This window comes from Podarcis bocagei, assembly GCF_964188305.1.
Source record: "Podarcis bocagei genome assembly, chromosome: 16".
Lineage (NCBI taxonomy): Eukaryota > Metazoa > Chordata > Lepidosauria > Squamata > Lacertidae > Podarcis > Podarcis bocagei.
Genome location: NC_138142.1, coordinates 40,331,263 through 40,352,311, shown reverse-complemented (window position 1 = coordinate 40,352,311; position 21,049 = coordinate 40,331,263). Strand labels below are relative to the sequence as shown.

Genomic DNA, 21,049 nt, shown 5'->3' with positions numbered 1-21,049 from the left:
GATATGTTTTATGACAGAGGTTTACAGATATTTAAGAAAAAATATGAGAATTTGTGGTGCAGAAATGAGTAAAATAGTTATCATGCTACCTCACAGATTCAGCCCTCCACTTTCCAGGATCCTCAGAGTTGCCTCCCTCACCCCTTCTCTCTTTTTTTCTTTTTAGACAGTTGGTTGTGTGCAAACAGAAACAAAAGCTTAGCCTGCTGAGATAGTGAACTGGTTTGGGGGAAACTCATCTTCCCTCTGCAAAAGACCCAAATTCTCTGCTATCTGACCCAGAAAGGGAGGATGCAAAAGGAACCGCAGCCTTCTACACAACGGCTTCTGGTGAAGAATATCCCCAGCGCTCCTTGGAGGTGTCATGGGCGGAACCTGAGACCTTCTGCATGCAGAGCAAATGTTCTCTCCACTGAGCCAAACCCCTTCCCCTAAAAGCAAAGGAAAATTACCGTCCACATGGTTCTGAACAAAGGGCTGTTTTTAAATAAGAAACCTGGGAAGCTTCTTCATACCTAGCCAGACGCTTGGGTCCATCCAGCTCAGTATTGCCAGAACTGAGTGGCAGCAGCTCTCCAGGGTTTCGCACCAGGAGCCTTTCCCAGCCCTACCCAGATGTGCCAGGGATCAGACCTGGGACGTTCTGCATGCCAAGCAAATGCTCGACCACCAAGGCACAGCTGCTCTGCGACTAAGAAAAAAAGCACTCTGCTCACGTTTAGAGGAACAAACGCTCCTTGCACATCCTGAAGGCTCCTTCGCTGGCTCAAATTAACCCACAGCTGTTATAGCTCTGGAAGCTCCTCTGTGAGTATCGGGGAGAGAAGGGAATCCCCATGGCTGGTAATGGTCACTCCTATAGGCATGAAAGGCTGGGTTTTGGCCTACAATAGGAATCTGGTGTGGTGTCGCCCCCTGGTGGACAATCAAAGCAGAGCAGATGAAGGCAGCCACTAAGTGATGGGGGGGGGGGCACACACCTGTACCCCTCCAGAAGTTCATAGAATCAGAGTTGGAAGGGACCACAAGGGTCATCTAGTCCAACCCCCTGCAATGCGGGAATCTTTTTGGTCCAACATGGAGCTTGAACCCACAACCCTGAGATTAAGAGTCTCATGCTCTACCGACTGAAATATCCCAGGCTTTAGTGTGACGCAGTGGCATGAGTCATAGGACCAAGCCGAGGACCAGCAAGACCTGGGTTCAAACTGGTCAGGGAGTTGCAGTTCGACAACATCAGCCTTAAAATCGAGGAAGGCGAGACACAAGGATGAAGACATCACATTAAAGCCGTTTATTTTCAGAGAAATGTTCTACAGGCTGTTGAAACTGTTTAAAAAAATGATAGTATTTTTTTCAGTTAATAAAAAAATGCACGACTTTGTCCCGCTAACAGCTCTCGTTCGCCGGCTGCAGACTCATGTTCCCACATGCCTGTGTCCTGCTCAGACGCTCAGCCTCTTGTTTGACCATCCAGTCAGACTTGAAGCATTTTTCTTCGACCCAACAAAAATAGCTTTCCCTCCCCCAATTTGCAAAGAAAGACAACCATCTGGCCCTCATGGAAAGACCTCCACAAAACCTTCCCCTCTCCTGCAGCAGGCGTGGGCCTCATTTGGTCAGGTGTCCACCCTTTGATCCGCAAGGCACCTGAGTTCATACGCAACGGTGGAAAAGGATGCAGCTACAAAGGAAATACAGGCTGCTCCTCTGAAAGGGCTCTCTGATAGCAAGCCCCACTGCAATTGACTGCACTTACAAGTTTCCCAATGGGAACTCCCCAGCGAAGCTGAACAGGAACTTGACACCTGTGGCAACGCACTCTTTCAACGGCGGCCCCACTGGGACGCAGATCTGTTCCATAGCTTGCTGGATGCATAACGCCCACCGTTTGGACAGGCAGCCAAAACAAATCAGCTAGGAATAGTGGGCGCTTTTCGACCTGTGAGCAGTCAATAGAAGTTTGGCATCAACCTTTGTGCCAAAAATTTGGGGCGATGGTGGTTGGTTTTTTTAAAGGAGACATTGTGATTAAAATGCCTTGGTTGCCTGGTCTGAGAGCCTTGCCCAAATCCCACTGCCGGGTTTATCTTTTAAACCTGGGATGGGAAACCTGTGATGCTTCAGCTGTTGTTCGGACTCTCCTCTGCCCCAGTCAACCTGGCCAATGGTCAGGCTCCCTTCTGTGTGCTGTTCCTGAGGCAGAGACAATGGCAAGCTTTCAACACCTCCCAAAGACCCATCTTTTAAAGCAGGCATTTATATATGTTTATATTAGTTATTGATATTTAAAGGAATGTTTCATTGATGGCTTCTCCATTTTTTACTGATGCATTTCTTTGTATTTTTGGTTTTAAATGCTGTATATGCATTTTTTCTCTCTGAATTAACGTCCTGTGTAAGGTACTCAGGGACTTTGCATCTTAAGCTGTATATAAACATTACTGGTGGTAGTATGATAAGAACGGATCGCAAACACAGAGGCAATCAAATCAGGCATTTCAACACGAGGCCGTTGTGGTGAAAATGGAATTGGTTAGCAGCCGATTTGTGAATCTCGGGGAAAATCTGACTTGCCAAACACCGGAAACAAGACGGTCTCTTGCCGACAGACGTTCTGAAAATGACTACATTACTGGAAAAGGAATTATGACCAGAGATTATCTTTGTTCTAATGGTTTTTGAACAGAAGGGAGCAGAACAAAACTGGAACATTTGAGAAACTCTTACAATGACCTTATAACCAGGCTCTGTTTCTCCCTTGAAGGCCAGTTCTTACTTCCATGCCTATTTATTTTCTCGTGTTTGCTGTAATAATAGGAACAGCTGTTTTGCGGAAACGGGACAGGGAGTCAGCAAGGAAGGTCCCATGCCCTACGTATTCGGAACGCTTTGCTTGATGATGATCTTCTGTCTGGTGGCTCGGACATTGGAGTCGGCCATGGGAGGCCCTGCCCCGAGGGCGGCCGCGGCAGCGTTGGGCAGGCCATGGGCTGTGATGTACTTCTTGTAGGCCTCGCGGATGATCTTGAAGGCCCGTATGTTGGAGTACGGGATGTCGGTGATGGGGTCGCGGTAGATGGCGGCCTTGTGGGTGACGGGGCAGACCTCCTTCACAGGCAGCTTGGGGGCCCGAGACTTTGGGAAGACGCGCTCAAAAGTCTCGTCATCGCTGAAAGTGATGAAGGTCCGCGAACATTTGGCGGCCGAGGCGGAAGGTGCTGGCGGGGCCTCCAGGGGTGGGGGCTGCATGTCCTGGTCCAAACTGAAGCAGGTGGGAAAGGGGGTCCAGTGTTATTTGTAATTTCACAAAATTTATACACCACCTGAATATTTGGGGGGGGGGGAGCCTCAAACAGCTTCACACAAAAAATTATCTACAAACATTTAAGATGTACGAAAAGTTAAGATAAAAACCAATTCAAACTGGCACCAACTTTCTAAAGGCCTGATTAGGCTTGCCTGAAGAAAAACGTTTTTAGCAGGTGCCAAAAAGAGCAGAGTGAAGGCACCTGCCTGACGTCAATAGGCAGGGAGTTCTGAAGTGTAGGTGCTGCCGCACTAAAAGATCAAGTTCTTGCAAATGCGGAATGGGTATTACGTGGCACCTGTTAGTCCTGCTCAGAGTAGCCCCACTGAAGTGAATGGACATGGAGTTGTATTCAACTAAGTCCTAGTGAGGCAGGCTAGTAGTCTATTTATCTCAGGTCTGTCTACACTGACTGGCAGCAGCCCTCCAGCGGTCCAGACAAGGGACATGGAAAGCAGATGCTCTACCACTGAGCTATAGCCCTTCCACTTAAAGTGTAGTAAGATTCTAGTCCTCATGGCTCCAAACAAAGGGCTGGGTTTAAATAGGAACCTAGGAAGCTGTTTCATACTTAGCCACACCCTTGGTCCACCAAGAACAGTATTGTTTGCACTGACTGGCAGAAGCTGTTGGAGGTCTCAGAGAATAGTATTTTCCATCCCTACCTGGTGATGCCAGAGATTGGGCCTGGGACCTTCTGAATGCAAAGCAGACGCTCCAATTCTGAGCTAGAGCCCTTCCCTTAAATGCTTGAAGGGAAGGTATATGATCTCCCATTCTACCAGTTGTGGTCGCCCAGCAAGAAGGAAAAGAAAATTTGCACATGCCCAGAGGCACAGTAGTATTCCAGGCTTCAGTGGTGAAGGTAGATAATGGGTAGAGAGGCCCGACTGAAAATGGTAATAATCGAGCCTCTCTGTCCATACGCTAGTTTAAGCAATGCATACCCGCTATAAAATTTAGAGTGTGTTCTTAGTTTGCGACTTGCAGAAATGCAGGTCTCTAAAGGACTGGATGTACAATTGGCCTGGATATAGAATTGAACCCAAGGCTGTGAATAACCACTCGCCTATTCACTTCTGGTGAGTGGAATCCCCACCAGGCGACCGGGCAGTTTCTGTGCATTAGGAGACAAAGTGGGCTCTCTCATTTTCTTTTTTAGGCCGACAACGCTCCCAGATTCAAAATATGCCTGGAAAGGCAAGCCATGCCTGACAAAATTATTAAGGACTAGGAACTTGGGCCTACTGCTTCACACATCCAGCTTGCTCCATCCCGGGGGCAAGCCGAAAACTCTTACCCCTCAACGTCCACATTCTCTTCCTTGAAGCCGAGGTCGGACACAAGGGGCATGGTCCCCGAGTAGTAGCGGATGGTGGGCCCCACACATTTCCTCTTCTTCTGCACTTGTCTCTTCTTGTCTGCTTCCAAGCGCTCGTACGTCTCTGCACAGAGGAAAGGAAGCGAAACTCCTGACAACCCCAAACTTTTGACATAAGGCGCATCCGTTCCTGGATAATTCTTATGGACAAGTAACTTTGCCGGACGCGGGTGGTGCTGTGGGTAAAACCTCAGCGCCTAGGACTTGCTGATCGCATGGTCGGCGGTTCAAATCCCCGCGGCGGGGTGCGCTCCCGTCGTTCGGTCCCAGTGCCTGCCAACCTAGCAGTTCGAAAGCACCCCTAAGTGCAAGTAGATAAATAGGTACCGCTTTGGCGGGAAGGTAAACGGCGTTCCGTGTGCTGCGCTGGCTCGCCAGATGCAGCTTGTCACGCTGGCCACGTGACCCGGAAGTGTCTGTGGACAGCGCTGGCTCCTGGCCTCTAGAGTGAGATGAGTGCACAACCCTAGAGTCTGGCAAGACTGGCCCGTACGGGCAGGGGTACCTTTACCTTAGTAACTTTGCTAGGGGGGCGCGGGGGGCGCTGTGGGTTAAACTACAGAGCCTAGGGCTTGCCAATCAGAAGGTCAGCGGTTCGAATCCCCGCGACGGGGTGAGCTCCCGTTGCTCAGTCCCTGCTCCTGCCAACCTAGCAGTTTGAAAGCACATCAAAGTGCAAGTAGATAAATAGGTACCACTCCGGCGGGAAGGTAAACGGTGTTTCCATGCGCTGCTCTGGTTCGCCAGAAGCAGCTTAGTCATGCTGGCCACATGACCCGGAAGCCGTACGCCGGCTCCCTTGGCCAATAAAGCGAGATGAGCGCCGCAACCCCAGAGTCGGCCACGACTGGACCTAATGGTCAGGGGTCCCTTTACCCTTACTTTAGTAACTTTGCTGTACCGCAGGACCTGACTCACCCAAAGAGCGCAGGTTGAGCTCCTCTGTGATCTTGGCCTCTTCCAGCAGTTCCTCCTGGGTCAGGGGCCGGTCGTAGCTGGGGCCTGCCCCCTTTTTGCGTTTCGACTGCACCTGGCGCTCCTGCAGGCGTAGGAAGGTCTGCCGCGTGTGTTCGGTCGTCGACTGGCGCATGTGTTTGCGGCCTGAGCAGGCAAGGGTTAGGAGGAAGGAGTTTGAAACAAGAAGAGGGAGAGCAGAGCATTTCAAATTGGGACTTTCAAGCACGGCCCTCCAGGCCTTTCTAACTGGCCCTTGGGCCTCTCCACAAGCCACACCTCCACTCCCCAAGCCACCCCACTTCTCCCTAGGTCTAACACCTCACAGGCCCTGATTCACTCCCTTCTGGAGTGTTTCTGCCTGGTAGGAAGGCAACTATAAATCACTTAGGGATGCCTCCTAGGAAGCGATCCATAACTAAAATAATCAAGAATGACAGCATGCCTTTGAACAGCGATAAGGCCTTGCCTGAATGGAAAGGTGTGGAAGTGGATATGGAGAAAAGTTTGTCTGCCTCTCTCGTAACACGAGAATTCGTGGAGATCCAATGAAGCTGGAAGATTCAGGGCAAATAAAAGGATCTGATTTCTTTCCGCAGGGCCTGTAAGACAGAGTTGTTCCGCCTGGCCTTCGGCTTGGAATCAATTTGATTCCCCCCCCCCTTCTTTTTTCCTTTCTCCTCCTGTGATGGAACTCTTATTTGGGGACTTCCCTGGCTTTTTTCTGCCCCATGTAGGACCAGTCTGGATAGTTAGCCTTGGTGAAGACTTGACGTTTTCATCCCAAAAAAACTTTTTGATTTGAGTTTCCATTGAAATGAGGCTGTATTTTAATGTTTTAAGGTTGTATTTTAATCTTGTTTTTGAGTTGTATTTCAATCAATTTGTTTTTATATCGGGTGTTAGCCGCCCTGGGCCCGGTCTAGGCTGGGGAGGGTTGGGGTATAAATAAAATTTATTATTATTCAGGCAGTGCACAGTTAAACTACAGAACTCGCTCTGGCAGGAAGCAACAGGGATCACCAACTTGAGAGGGCTTCAAAAAAGGATTGGACAAATTCATGGTGACAGCAATGGCTACTAGCCACGAGGGCTCTGCTGTGCCTCCACTGTCAGAGGTGTTTCTGAAGACTAGCTGCTTGAAACTGTAGGAGGGACAAGTGCTATTGTGCTCAGAGAGCACAATGTGGTGTAGTGGTTAAGAGCGGTAGTCACGTAATCTGGGTAACCGGGTTCGCGTCTCCGCTCCTCCACATGCAGCTGCTGGGTGACCTTGGGCCAGTCACACTTCTCTGAAGTCTCTCAGCCCCACTCACCTCACAGAGTGTTTGTTGTGGGGGAGGAAGGGAAAGGAGATTGTGAGCCGCTTTGAGACTCCTGAAGGGGAGTGAAAGGCGGGATATCAAATCCAAACTCTTCTTCTTCTTCTCAGATGCTGCTTGTGGGTTTCCCATTGGCCTGATCCAGATGCCTGGCTGCTCGCACATTCGTGTGTGTGTGTGTGTGTGTGCGCGCGCGCATAGAAATCACTGATTTTTGTGTAGCTGTGATGTGGCCTTCCGTGCAAAGGTTGCGCATCACATTCTTCGCTCTACCACTCTTCTTCTGGCCCTGCCCAGCACTGGCATGCAGCCCCTGGGAAGTCGCCTATGAAAGGATATGGCCTTCAGGCTGAGAAAGCTTCCTCATCTCTGGTTTAAAAGGAATCTGAGACTTTTTAATTAATGCACACTCAAAATGGGCACTTACTGTCTCCAAGGTCATCCTGGAGCTCGGCTGGGGCCAGCCTTTCCTCTCTCACTTTCTGGGAGCTGCTTATAGGCGCGTCTGCCTTCTTGGGCCTCAGGCTCTTGATGGGTTCCTACGGAGGATTCAAACGACAGAAATTAGGAAGGGCGGTTTATAGATGTGATTCATCAGGAGAACAAAAAGCCACCAGGTGTTTAAAAAGCATGGAAGGTCAGAGCTTACAATTTCTTGACTTTGCGGAAACCTAAAATAACTAGAGAGCACCCTACAATTAGAGTCATGGGCCTCTACTAAAATGGCTTCAAACAAAACAAACCAAGTTTAAGATGCATTTATTTAGAGCATTCCCCACCCCCAACTCTTCAACCAACAAAATATCCCAGAGCAACTTATGTACAATCAATCAAAAACAAGACAGTCTCTTCTAGATTCATGGTCTAAGAAAGCAGGACACAAAAGGAAAGACCTGCCAAGGAAAGTGAAGAACATATTTATGTATGCGACAACGGCAGCAAGAGTTTTAATAATACAAGGATGGAAGAATGAAGAAACCCCGCCAAAAGAACAGTGGCAAGAAAAATTGATGAACTATGCGGAACCGGCAAAATTGATGCACAAACTGCACAACAAGGACGACTGTGACTTCAGAGAAGAATGGGAACCTTTTACAAAGTATTTAAAGAAACAACAAAATGAATTGGACTCCCTGGCAGGTTTTGAATAAACATACACAAATTTATTTGTTAATATACTAGATGGATAACTTAAGAGATTTTTACATTTTTATAATATGCAGAGAACAAAATGTGCTAATAAATCAGAAAGAGGAACTGAGGGAAGTTGTAGAGGAGAGGGGGAATGCGGGGGTGGGAGGGGGAAAACATAATTGCTGGAATAATTTGTTATGTGAAAACAGTCAATAAAATTTCAAAGAAAAAAGGAAAAAAGGAAGGGGGAGGTAAGAGGAAAAGAAAATTCAGGTCCTTAGAAAGCTAAATGGTAGTTCTTAAAATGACTTCCCACAGGGGCTCCTCGCAGGTGCTGCCCACTCTCCTCAAACCCCAGGAAGAAGGTTGCCAACTCCACCCCACCCCACGGATAATCCCACGATCCGCAGGGGACAGGAGTATTGCCTCTTGCACACAAACACTTCCCTCCCCACTTTCTTCTTCCGCACTCCCAGCAGTCTCCATTGCAGCAGTGGGGGCAGTTTCAATGCAGCCGGGCAAATGCTCCGCTCCGCTTTGCTTGCCTCTCAGTGGAGACACAAGAGCAGATCAGACACTGCTGCAGTTGGTGCTCACCATTCCCACCAGTCCTGCTCTCTCCCATTAATGGATTTGGCATTTCAGGAGGGCATCCGTGTGCCCGGCTCTGCCCATCTCCTGTTACACATACCTTGTAGGCTTTGGTGACAACCCTCCGCTTCCTCTTGGGCTCGTTGTCATCCTGATCGCTGCTGGGCTCATCTCCCTCGTCAATATCAAAGTCGGAATCGACTTCGTCATCACTGTCCGACTGGTCGCCTTTGTACTCATCGTCACCAGATTCCTGCAGGGCAGCCGAGAGAAGATGGTTGGGTGAGGAGAGCTCTCTTTCTGAACAGCAATGGCAAGAGACTCAATTTGCCATGCCCTGTCGCCCCAGCCAACCCCAGCAGATCTTTGCCCACCCCTCTAGCCTTTGAGCCACACCTTGTACAGTGGTGCCTCGCAAGACGAAAATAATTCGTTCCGCGAGTCTTTTCGTCTTGCGATGTTTTCCGTCTTGCGAAGCACAGTCCGTCGCAAATGCGCCTCTTCAAGTGGCTTTTAAAAAAAAGCGCAAGACGTTTCCGTCTTGCGAAGCAAGCCCATAGGGAAATTCGTCTAGCGAAGCAACGCAAAACCGAAAAACCCTTTCGTCTAGCGAGTTTTTCGTCTTGCGAGGCATTCGTCTTGCGGGGCACCACTGTATATCCTTGCTCCACCACTCTGGCTTCTGAGTCATATCTCTGCAAAAAAAAACCCCACAGCCAGCCAGCCAGCATGGTGTAGAGATTTGGCGCTTAAGTCTGAATTCTCAGCCTAAACCTTGCAGGGAGGTTTTGAAGCTAAAAATGGGGGTGAGGTGGGGGTATGACATATACCCCCCTAAGTTCTCTGGGAGAGAGGATGACTAAAAAAGGAGAAAATGGGAAAGGACATACAAAGTCAGTGTGGTTAAAGTGTCATACTAGGACCTAGGTGACCAGGGTTCAAATCCCCACTCAAGCCATGAAGCTGACTGGGTGACTGCCTAGCCTACCTCACAGGGTCGTTGTAGGAATTAAATGAGGGGGAAGAATTATGTAGGCTACCTTAAGGCTCCCTAGCTGTCAACGTTTCCCTTTTTTTAAGGGAAATTCCCTTATTCCAAATAGGATTCCTCACAAGAAAAGGGAAAAGTTGACAGCTATGCCTTGAGCTCCTGGCAGAAGGAAGGTAGGATATAAATGAGATACTTCCCTCTCTCTACCAAAATGACTTATTCAGCCACCATCACTAAGAGAAACCACCCTGTCCAGGAGCAGTCTACCACCAAGCGATCTGTTGCAGAAAAGAAGATGCAGGTAGAATTGCTTATGGGCTCCCCAAGTGCAGCCTCCTTTGGAAAGGAAGTGCGGGACCTTCTTGGTTGAAACTTTCCAGAAATAAATATTTATATTACTGTATGCGTATTGCACACACTACAAACTAAACTGGACCTATGCTTCTGTGGCCCCGCCCATCCCGCCTTCCTTCCAGCCAATCACAAGCAAGCGCCGCCTCGGCCATGAGCTCGGGGTCCCGCCCCCTCCTGGACCTACCCCGCCCCCTGCCGCTGCCCATCAACCCAAGTCCCGCCCCCTACCTCCGTGAAGCCCCCGTACGTCGTCTTATAAAACTCGTCCTCTTCCTCCGCTTCGAGCAGCCCCGAGAGCCGGTTCCCTGCCGTCCGCCGCGGCGCTCGGCCTCCAGCCAGGCCCGTCGAAGCGGACGCCGCCGCCGCCGCCATTTTTAGTCTTTCCCCGGGGAGAGAGCGGAATGGCGATCGATGCCGTCGGCTCGCGACCACACGCCCTGCGTTGCGGGGCTATTCGCAACGCCTCCGCTTGAATGACTGGAGGGATGAGTCATCGAGCGCCGAGCTAACGGCGATGGTGGGTAGACACGATTAGTTGAGTGTCGACGCAGAGATTGGAAAGGGAATGGGGGAATCGAACGCCGAGAAAGTCGATGGGTGAGAAACAAGCCTAAGAGGATTCAGCATCTTTCCAACAAGACGCTTCCGGGGAGGATCTGAAAGCTGCGTGTTCATAAGACACCCTCCTTTTATTAATGCCCTTGCAGAAACTAGAAATTCACTTAGCAGTCATGCTCCGATAGGCCTATTTTTCATGCATTTGCTTAATCCCCTGCCCTTTGCAAAGTGGTAAGTATGTAGATAAGGGTAAAGGGACCCCTGACCATTAGGTCCAGTCATCGCCGACTCTGGGGTTGCGGCGCTCATCTCGCTTTACTGGCCGAGGGAGCCGGCGTACAGCTTCCGGGTCATGTGGCCAGCATGACTAAGCCGCTTCTGGCGAACCAGAGCAGCGCACAGAAACGCTGTTTACCTTCCCGCCAGAGCGGTACCTATTTATCTACTTGCACTTTGACGTGCTTTCGAACTGCTAGGTTGGCAGGAGCTGGGACCAAGCAACGGGACCAATCACCCCGTCGCAGGGATCCGATCCGCCGACCTTCTGATCGGCAAGTCCTAGGCTCTGTGGTTTAATCCACAGCGCCACCCGCGTCCCTAAGTATATAGATTGTGCTGTGTAAATAATAGCGAGGAGAGTAGCAAGAATAAAACTTGCTTGGTTGACTAAAGGCGACTTCCATTCAGCATTCTGTCTCCAAAAGCACCACTCTGAAGTGCACTACTTTTGCATTTGAACGTTTCATCTACCTCTCTTTTTTACCAATTAATTTTTATTGCTCTTCAAAAATTGTAACGAATTTAACATCAAATTTAATAAAAAAATTAAAAGTTACATCTTCCTCTTGTGGCTAGTATCTGCTGGTGGACTCTTCCAAGAATGCCAGTGCTGCTCTGCTGAATGAAGGCTAACCCACCACCAACAGTGGTGAAATGGATTCCTCCAGGAAGCCCACAAGTCCTGCAATTTGCCCTCTCCCTCCACCCACAACTGATATCCAGAGGTTGGCTGGCTCTTTGAATGGAAGTTCCATTCCACTGGTGACTTCATTCTCAGGGCTGAAGAGCCATCTTAGCTTTTCATGTATTGGTACATAGAATCGTAACAGTGGAAAACTGGATCATCTTGTCCAATCATCATCATTCTAATCCAACCCCCCGCATGTTACTTATGGTACTGTGGAACCACTGTGGAAAGTCTGCGAATTAGGTAATAGGCTTTTGTCAATTGGAACTTATTTCTTGCACCACGCAGGTGAGTGCCATTGCCATTCTAAGAGAATGAGGGAGGTGTTCATATTGAGTTCCGGGACCTCTTTTTTCTAGAAAAATAGCACTGGATATAGGCAATATAATTCAGATTCAAGACTGGAACAAAATAGGGGCCACTCATCCATTAAAATCAGTTTCTAGTTCTGTTTGTGAAATTTCACTGAAGTTACTTCATAGATGGTATCACACACTGCAAGAAGTGAAGTTACAAGGAACCAGGCAGAGAGCTTTCTCGGTAGTGGTGCCTGCCCTGTGGAACACCCTCCCTTCAGATGTCAAGGAAATAAACAACTATCTGACTTTTAGAAGGCATCTGAAGGCAGCCCTGTTTAGGGAAGTTTAAGGACTGATGTTTTAATAAAGTTTTTAGATACGTTGTAACTGGGGAGTGGCTGGGGAAACCCGGCCAGATTGGCAGGGTATAAATAATAAAATTATAATTATTATTAGTCAAATTATCACACGTTTTCAACATTGTCACCACTTTGTTGGTGAGGTCATGATCAATGTGGCATGTACTTTCATTTATGGTAGACTATTTTACTTGAAGTTTCAGGATTTGGTTTATAATGAAATGTGTGGCATGGTGGCTTACCACTGGAGGTAAATAAGAACTTCAAAATGTGCTTTGATGGGATCACTGAAACTTCCTCAGTATAAGATTACCGGTGATCTGTTGAGTTGTAAGGGGGCTATGGAGCCTAATTATGCAGCAAAGGTCAGAGAGTTTGAATTAAGCTTCCATTCAGGTCCATTTATGTCACTCCCCCGAGTTTATTGGTTTTTATATGTATATGTGATTCCAGGGCCTAAAAATGTGACGATGAGCAGGGAGCCTCTGGAGTTTCCCTGCTGAGCTTTCCTCCTCCTCTGGGAAGCTGGCCAAGATTTTATCTGATGTGATCTGAGCTAGCTGCCTAATGAAACTGAGCACAGTGACCTCCACTTTGTCGTTTAAGCTCCTGGTTTGGCCTTTGGATTGTTAGCCTCTTAACACCGTCTGAAATCGAAAAGGGAACCAAGCTTGCCTAAGTGATGCAAGTCTTCCTGGTAAGGGTTTTCTCTCTCTTCCAGTTCCTGTTCAGAATTGTGCCTGGAGCAAAACAGGAATCTGTGCCTTCCACCGAAGAGCACCTCCTTTAAATAGATTTTGTTGTATTATTTTACTGTTGTTAGCTGCTCTGAGCCCAGCTTCAGATATAAATAAATTATTATTATTATTATTATTATTATTATTATTATTATTATTATTATTTTGAAAAGATTGCACAACTCAGCAGAGTTAGGTCCATTTTATACAGGTGTGGTGTGAACCATTTGCAGGCCAAGGGCCACATTCTGTCAGAGGCAGCCTTCTGGGGGCCACCTGTCAATAGTGGGCAGGGCCAGAGGGGAAAGTAGGTGGAGCTAAAGATATGAGACTTTTATATAGTAAGCTACAATACAGCCACATAGAAGTCAGAATTTTCCACATACACACCCACATACTTCTTTCAACCTGTTTTTTAAACTTCAGGTAAAACTCATCAGGGTGGAAGGAAATGGTATGGAGATATTGCTTTTTCTTGCAAAGGCTTGGGGTACAAGGCCAATTGTAAAACGGAGTGGTTTGATTTCATTAGGTGATTTTGGACTGTAAAATATCTGCCAAAGCATTGCTCTGATCTCTGGACAGCAACAGAAGGAATGGCTTTCAGATAATCTCTCTGTGCTGCTTTTAAAAAAGGGGCGAGGGCGATAATCCTTACTAATCGAGATAAAAGCAAATGCATTCTGCAGCTGAGGGGCAGTGAAGAGATATTGCATGCTTGTTCCAAAGTGAACAGTAGTTAGATCTGGATTCCCCAGCGTCCTCTGTCACCACTAACTAAAATGGTGTTAAACAATGCTGGAGACCCAATGCCTAATGCTAATTTGCCGTGATGCTAGTGCTATTTTTTATTCACATTGCTAATGTTATTTATTTTATTGCATTTCTATCTCATCCTGACAGTGGCTATGATGTGATGCCACTGGTGTGTCACATTTGATGAGGCCTTCACGAGGCAGAGATTACATAAAGCTATTTTGCCAGGATGCAAAAGCTAATTTTGATACAATAGTAGTGGAGGGGGTCGTTATCTTTATTAGTGTTTCTGATGCTATTTTTAATAATAAATGAATAATAATAATAATATGTGGTGTCACATCTGATGAGGTCATCTCACTGCACAGATTGAACAAGGCCGCGTTGCCATGGCAACGGTGTAACTGCATCAGGTAGCATCCCTCAGGGGCCCGGGGTAGCGCAGCCTGGCGTTGCTATGGCAACGTCAACTAGGACAGCGCTCGTTGAGATGCCGTGGAGCCCCGCCCACTTCCACGCGACGCATGGCTGCCTTCTCCGGAGCCTCGGCCGCCCACATCCCTCTTGGCGCATGCGCAGTATCGGTCCCCTTACCCGCGGTCCGTTATAAACAAGGCAGAGCTTCCCGCCCCCGCCCCCATCTCGCCCAGCCGCCGCTCTGACGCTCCACCCTCCCCTTTGCGTGCATTGGTTTGCCCCGGCGCCGTTTGGGCGGGTCCACGAGAGGAAGCGGGGGTTGCGGACGTGAAAAATCGGAGACGGGTCGGGGGAGGAAGCGTGGCAACCCCTCGGAGCGCCCGGGTGGTGCGGCCCGCAGTCGCGGCTCGAAGCGAGGCGGGCGAGACCAAGCGAAGAGGCCGGGGGGTGGTGGTGAGGATGATGATGGTGATGAAGAGCGGTGTGGAGAAAGCAACGAGAAAAAGAGGATTCCAGCCGTGAGGCAAAGCGAGGCGGCGAAAAAAATACTATTTTTTGAAAATTGATAATAATACGGAATAATTTTTTTTAAAGAAAAGGAGGCGGAAAGGAGGGTGAAGCGGTAAAATGGCGTCGGCCGGGCCCGAGCCTGGGGGGAGCAGCGGCGTTTCCTCAGGTGAGGGGCGAGGTTGGGACTCCCTTTTCTGTGGCGAGGAGGGAGTGTTAAATCTCGGAGAGGAGCGTTGGTTGGGGGGGGGGAATGCCCTCTCTGTGGGGGGGGCAGGGTGGATAATTGGGGAGGGGGTCTTCAAATGTGTTCCCCTGAGACCCCCGTGTGAGTAAGGGGGCTGCATGGAGGGGGGAATAGAAAGATTGGGGCGGGGGGGCTTTGCATCTTTATGTGGGGTAAATGAACCCCACACAGGTGTCTGGGCGGGGGGGGGAAGCTGTTTTATTGAAGGGTCTCAGCTCCCCCAATTTACAGGAGGAGGAGGAGAAGAAAGAGACCGGCTCCCCCTGTGAGTGGGGGGCAGTTTAGGGGGGGAGGTGAATGAGACCCCCACTCACAGTGGGGTGTCAGTCTCTCCCCACCCCTTGTAGATTTGGGGGACCGGATCCTCCGCCCCACAATAGGAAATCTACAGCTTTCTTCTCCCTCCCCCCCCCCCAGCACTCAGTGGGGAAGATTTGGAAGAGGGGTACTTTGTGGGCTGCTTATGGGAAGGGGTTTTTGGGGGGGTGAAAAGTGACTTCTGCCCCTCCTGGGGGGGCAAATTAGAGGAAATGGGGGGGGAGAAGGGGCAAGACAGCTGGCAGGTCTTATGTTGCTTGCGAGGGAATATATGGGGTGGGTTATGGGTCTCCCTCCAAAGAGGGAGGAAGGAAGGTGGTTGTGGGTTTTATTTGGGGAGGGGGCTTCAGGTTAGGGGTGAAAAGGGTGATGGGTTTGGGGAGCCTTTATTTGGGGAGCGATCAGTGTGTGGGGTGTGGAAGGGCCTTTTTCTTATTTCTCAGCAGGGGGAGTACTGTAGTTGGCCTTGAATGTGGGGTGTATGGGAAGGCTGCAGAGAGTTGTGGGGGGGATATATTCCACCACCCCATGGCAGATTCCATTAATTGAAAAGATACCTTCCTGCTTGTAAGTAGCACTGAGAAGGCAGAGTTCAACAACAATTTGTTTAAAACTGCAACCGTATACTAAAATGGCAGATTTCAGAGAATAGGAGGTTTGGGTATAATGCTGTTAAATAAAAATTAAATAAAGACGGAAGGTTAGAGATGGCAGAGTCCCTTGGATTGGCGGGTGTGTATAGGGTGATATAATGAACCAGACCCTTTCTGCTGAGCAATGGGGAGGCAGTGAATCCCCTTCTTTGGGGTGGAGCATCCTGGGGGTTGTGTTGCATTGATGAATGAAGTGCCTCCTTCAGTGTGGGGCTCATTGCCTGAGAAAGGGGCTGTCATGGTGGTCCTTGATCTTCCAGTAACTGGGGGTGATTGCTGGGTTTTGGAGAGGGATCTCCCAAATGGGCGCAGTGGGAGCCTGACACTGAGCATATGGTGAGTGAGTGGGTGCACCTCTTGGCATAAGGAGAGAGGATTCTGGGAACGAACACATTTTTGTGTGGGATGTGGGGTCGCTTAAGGAAACAAGTCCCTGCTTTGGTGGGGGTGTTCAGGAGGGGCCATTTCCTGGAGGAAAGGAGCGGGGCCTTCCTTATGGTGGGTTTGGTATCATTTGTGTTGTATGCAGTTCTCTGGGCAGTAGATGAGTGAATCCCAAGGATGAGCCCTTGTGGAGAAGCAAGTGGTTGGTGGTTTGAGGTTGCGGGTTGAGTCCTCAAAGTTCCTTCTGTGTATGAATGACTTTCTGTTTTCCTTTTCAGTTTAACAAGAGCGTTATGGGGTGGCACTGTCACTCATTGGTAGGGCACCTTCTTTGCATATAGAAGGGTCCATGTTTGATCCCATCGGTCCCTGCTGGAAAGCCTGGAGATCTGCCAGTTAGCGTAGACCAGTGTTTCCCAACCACTGTTCCGCGGCACACTAGTGTGCCGCGAGATGTTGCCTGGTGTGCCGCGAGATGTTGCCTGGAGGGAGGCGGGCGAGTCGGGCGGCGAGAGGCCGGGCAGCGGCGGCGGCGAGGAGAGGCCGCCCAGCGCGGGGCTCTCGCCGTCTGCCTGCCTGGCTGCCTGTGAGCTCGGCGGGCAGCGCCTCCGTCCGCAGCGCCCGCCTCGTGGCTCTCATTCCCTGCCCCTGCCAAAGCTCACCCAGCCAAGCCGCGCTCTCCTTGCTGCCTCGCTTTGCTGCCTCCTCCCCCCCACCCCCAAAGCTTGGAGGTTCCCCGGCAAGGGGGAGGGAAAAAAATTGAAACTTACACTTTCGTGCGTCCCTCCCGGCGTGACGCTGCGCGCTGACGTCACGGGGCTGTAATGGTGGTGTGCCTCGAGATTTTTTTCATCAAACAAGTGTGCCTTTGCCCAAAAAAGGTTGGGAAACACTGGCATAGACAGTACTGAACTAGACAGACCCAAGCTTCTGACTGTCTTAAGGCAGCATCTTAGGTTCCTAGTGTTTGAGGGTGGGGAAGGTTAATGCGAGCAGGGGGCACAGGGAGGTCCTTGGGGCAGTGACTTCCAGTCTATTCCCCCTAGGGGGCTTGTGTGGACACTGGGCACTCTCTAAAGGAAGGATCTGGCTGACTGGCTTGCGGTCTGAGCTCATGCATATGTGTGTTTTTTTCTGGAGTTGGAGGAGTATTATTTGCAGGTCAGGAGGAGTTGAGACCCTTTTGTGGGTGGTGGGAGGTGTACAAAAGCAGAATGGGAAGTGATGGGGCTCCTTCTGTGGGAATGATTGGAGCAGGGTCCAGCCCACTTCCTGAATTATGGTGAGGGGTTTTTGCTGTTGCAGTGCCGGGGTCAGTGGGAGCATGTGCATAAGTCATCCTTTCCCTTGATGTCATTAAATGAAGGGGAGGTGTGATCTGTCTTTTCGGAAGAAGGGTGGTGTAGTTGGTTGCCACAGAGTTGTGGGCAGGCTTCAGAGGCTGGGTTGCTGGACTCCTGGGTGGGAGTCCACCGGTCCTGAGGGAAGCTTCTTATCTTCTCCTATCGGAGAGCAGCAGGCTGCAGGGCTGAAGTGTACATCTTGGAGGGACATGGATGAGATAACTGAAAAGGGAGATTTCTTAACCTTTGACCATCAATCACCTTATTGGACTTCAGGGGATGGTATGTTTCCCTCTTTGTATTCCATGCTTTAGGAAGGAATGAGACCTTGAATTCCCCTGAGTGATTATAGGGTGTGGATTTTATTAACATTTATATTCACAAGAATAAGATTTTTTTATTTTTAAACAACACTATGACATATAGAAGGCAGCAGTTTAAACCTGCAGTGTAAAAACTTTGTAAGTCAGAAAGCCTGGATATATATAGAGAGAGAGAGTGTGTGGATTTAATTAACATTTATATCCACAAGAATAATATTTTTATATTTTTAGACAACACTATGACATATAGAAAGAAGGCAGCGGTTTAAACCTGCAGTGTTGAAAACTGTAAGTCAGAAAGCCTGGAGATAGAAGATAGATATGTCACCTCAGTAGTTAAAATTTGAAATGGAGTATTATTGGCTGCTTCCAAGCAGGACACTTTCAGACAGTAAAGAAGAAGTTCATTTTTTCTCTCTGTCCCCACCTGCTTTCAAATGCATCTTTCCCCTACCCGATAGCAGCTGATTTCCTGAGAGCTGCTCTGAAGAGCTGGTTTGAAAAGTCTTGATTTTGTTACAATTTCTCTCTAGCTCATTCTCACACATCGTCTGGAGTCAAAGTTCTCAAGGGATGAGCAGATAATATGGTAGTAGGCCTTTGAAATGTACCACTTCAGGGCTACATCAGGCCTTCCAACACCACTCACAGCTCCTGGTGTGTTTCTTTGTTGGGTAAGATTTTTGGCAAGTGAGACTTGTCAAACAGGCCAGGGAAAGTTGTGCAGCCATCTTCTTTTAATTTTGTAGCACCGGTACCACAAAGTTATTCTTGCTGGTCTTCTGTCAAGGAGACTGATCAGCCCCTACACCTGTTGATTTTCAGTGCTTGGGGTCATCTTCTGAGCCCAACCCTTCTTGGTATGGCATACTAAGTAGAGCCTTTTTGGTGCTGGCTCCAGAGCAGTGGAACATCCTGCCAAAAGACACTCTCCTAGCTCACATTTTGCAGGCAGCTGAAACTTGCCACTTTCTGATAGGTTTCCTTTTTCATCAGGCACTTTCTTCTGCTATTGTTCAAGTCTCATATTTTTAATTTCACCTTAATTTTGAATCTGCTCTTTCTCCCTCTCCTCCAGATGTGCTTTCAATCTCTGTTTGCTGCCTCAAGTATTTTTATTTTTTTTTAGAAAGGCAGGATGAACATGCTCAAAATGAATCAGCTGTTCAGTTTTTGGTCCCTTGGGTACAACCCTCATGGTGTCCTTTTGGTATCCTGCCCACATAGAATCCAAGGGCTGTTTCTTTGCCTATCTCTGGCTTTATAGATAAAAGTTAACATTTGTCTGGTCTGCCCTTCTCTCTCCATCCTGCCCACCTACCAGTAAAAGCCACTCTTTGGGGATCGTCTGTGTCTAGATGTTGGGCGGGGGAGGGGGAGGATAGAGAACACCCACCAGGGCTGGACAGCCCTTTCCTTTCACTTTGAAATAGGTCATGTGCCAAAAATAACCAATTGCAATGCGTCTGTCTGTAGACGGCACTCTTAATTCAGTAAATGATATAATTCAAGCTTTCTGCAGCTCTGGACCACTGACCCCTCCACATGTTTACTTGGAAATATGACTGGCGCTGTTTAAACTTTCTAGTGAGTTTGTTTTTTTTAAGGTGGCAGCTTCTAAGCTCTTTGCAGCCTTGGTTATGTTAAGATTTACACCTTCCATATGCAGTGGGATAATGTTAAACCACCTTTTTATAGATGGGGGGGGGAGGTGGGAAAATCTGACAAAATCCCACACCCAGGGGTGCAGCTCAGAAATATGGCTCGCCTAAGCCTCACTCTGTCCCCTTGTCCTCTGAGCTCTTAGCTTCCTGGCTCACAAACTCTGTTTTTACTAAAGCCCTTTGAACTCTGCGGGGCTTAAGTTGCGAATAATCATGCTTCTGATCAGGCTGTGCATCTCCTTGGAAACGATCCTGTGAGGGTCATTAACTGCTGCTTCCATTTCATAGATGACTTGGTCAGATGCTAAACAGCCCCCACCCCAAACTTTGTCCTTGCCTAAGGCAGATTTTGAACCCATGCCTCTAAACTCGGTCCATTTGTAACAGCAGCACAGCTCCCCCCCCCCCATCACTTTGCATCTTAAGGCCTTGTTTTGCTGGTGCTGTTTTGTCATTCAGGTGGGGAGGATTCCCCCCCTCAAACACAATGGAATGGTGCTTCCTGAGTGTCCTTCAAACAAATCTGCCTAAATGGAGGCACTTGTCTTCTGTGGGGAAACAAACCAGAGAGCCAGAGTGGGAAAGTACAGATGGGTTGTGGACTTTCCTCATCGCTTTTGAAAGCTGTCTCTCCAAATGCTTCCTCTTGACATAGTGAAAAACGCGAAGGCAGAGGTGGGGAACATCTGGGGCCCTCCAGATGTGCTCAGATTCCCGTGTGCTCCTGCGGCCAGCATGGCTAGTGGTCTGGGAGGATGATGGGAGTTGGGAGTTTGACAACAACTGGAGAGCTGTAGATTTCCCCCATTTTGGACTGAAGGATTTTGCCCCACCCCCAATTTTGAGAGAGACATAGGAAGCTACCTTATACTGAGGCAGACCTTTGGTCTACTTAGTTCAGTACTGTCTACACTGACTGGCAGCAGCTCTCCAGGGAATTCAGGCAGGGTGCCTTTCTTACCCATACCTAAGGATTGAACCTGGAACCTACATGCACAATGAATGCTCTCCCACTGAGCTATGGCACTTCCCCAGGCATTTTGTTTTTCTCTTGACAGCTGTGATTCAGGTCATAAGGGGGCTGGAGATTTATTTATCATTTATTTTATATCCTTCCTCTTTAGGATCATGCTGTGCAAGCCTGCTTAACAAAAACAGCTTAAAACAATGAAACAGTACAATTCTCGAGATAACAAAAGTAACACAAAACAGCTCAGCTTTTTTTTAAGGGTCGACAGAGTCCCCTGCCCGAACGTTCAGATTAAAATGAATTGTAAATATATTTATCCTAAAGAAAAGTGATTTTTCAGAGAGTGCTTAGAAGGGAAGATGTCGAGACTGGAGGGGTGTGTGTGTGTGTCTGTCTGTCTGTCTGTCTGTCTGAAGGTGCTGAACCACTCAGCTGTGGAGCTGAGGCTTGAGGGGAGGTACAGTGGGAACGGTTTCATGCAAGTTATTAGAGATTGGCTAGAGGTGTTAG

General features: G+C 48.7%; 2 protein-coding genes and 1 long non-coding RNA gene across 15 annotated transcripts in view; 2 read left to right on the top strand and 1 right to left on the bottom strand.

Moving 5' to 3' along the window:
• LOC308575351 overlaps positions 1 to 4,604 on the top strand; it is a 31,716-nt gene extending 27,112 nt beyond the window's left edge. Inside the window, exon 3 of the long non-coding RNA XR_014002803.1 lies at positions 4,473 to 4,604. This is a non-coding gene — a long non-coding RNA (uncharacterized lncRNA). The remainder of the gene's footprint in view (positions 1 to 4,472) is intronic.
• On the bottom strand, positions 1,280 to 10,451 carry VPS72 (vacuolar protein sorting 72 homolog). The gene is made up of 6 exons (XM_081173743.1): positions 10,266 to 10,451; positions 8,793 to 8,945; positions 7,395 to 7,506; positions 5,610 to 5,792; positions 4,611 to 4,755; positions 1,280 to 3,265 (listed from the first exon to the last, which is right to left on the bottom strand). The coding sequence occupies exons 1-6, from the start codon at positions 10,407 to 10,409 to the stop codon at positions 2,875 to 2,877; spliced, it is 1,128 nt and encodes a 375-aa protein (XP_081029869.1). The 5' UTR covers positions 10,410 to 10,451; the 3' UTR covers positions 1,280 to 2,874.
• Positions 10,452 to 14,348: 3,897 nt separating this feature from the next.
• Positions 14,349 to 21,049, top strand: part of PIP5K1A (phosphatidylinositol-4-phosphate 5-kinase type 1 alpha) — a 46,881-nt gene continuing 40,180 nt past the window's right edge. For 8 of the 13 annotated variants that reach the window (XR_014002696.1, XR_014002697.1, XM_081173574.1 and 5 more), the window contains exon 1: positions 17,777 to 17,864. Coding sequence is in view for 11 of the 13 variants with exons in the window: in XM_081173574.1 (XP_081029700.1) it covers positions 17,792 to 17,864 (73 nt within the window). In the remaining 2 variants the exon portion in view is untranslated. Of the gene's footprint in view, positions 14,807 to 17,744; positions 17,865 to 21,049 lie in introns of those variants that run through there. The other 5 variants (XM_081173569.1, XM_081173568.1, XM_081173571.1 and 2 more) reach the window with 4 other exon arrangements.

Excerpts from the sequence above, each read along its gene's own strand:
- VPS72 (XM_081173743.1), bottom strand. The coding sequence starts at position 10,409 with ATGGCGGCGGCGGCGGCGTCCGCTTCGACGGGCCTGGCTGGAGGCCGA. Across the intron at positions 8,946-10,265 it reads CGTACGGGGGCTTCACGGAG|GAATCTGGTGACGATGAGTA; the intron begins GTAGGGGGCGGG and ends GCTGCCCTGCAG. Across the intron at positions 3,266-4,610 it reads GAGAATGTGGACGTTGAGGG|TTTGGACCAGGACATGCAGC; the intron begins GTAAGAGTTTTC and ends CACCTGCTTCAG.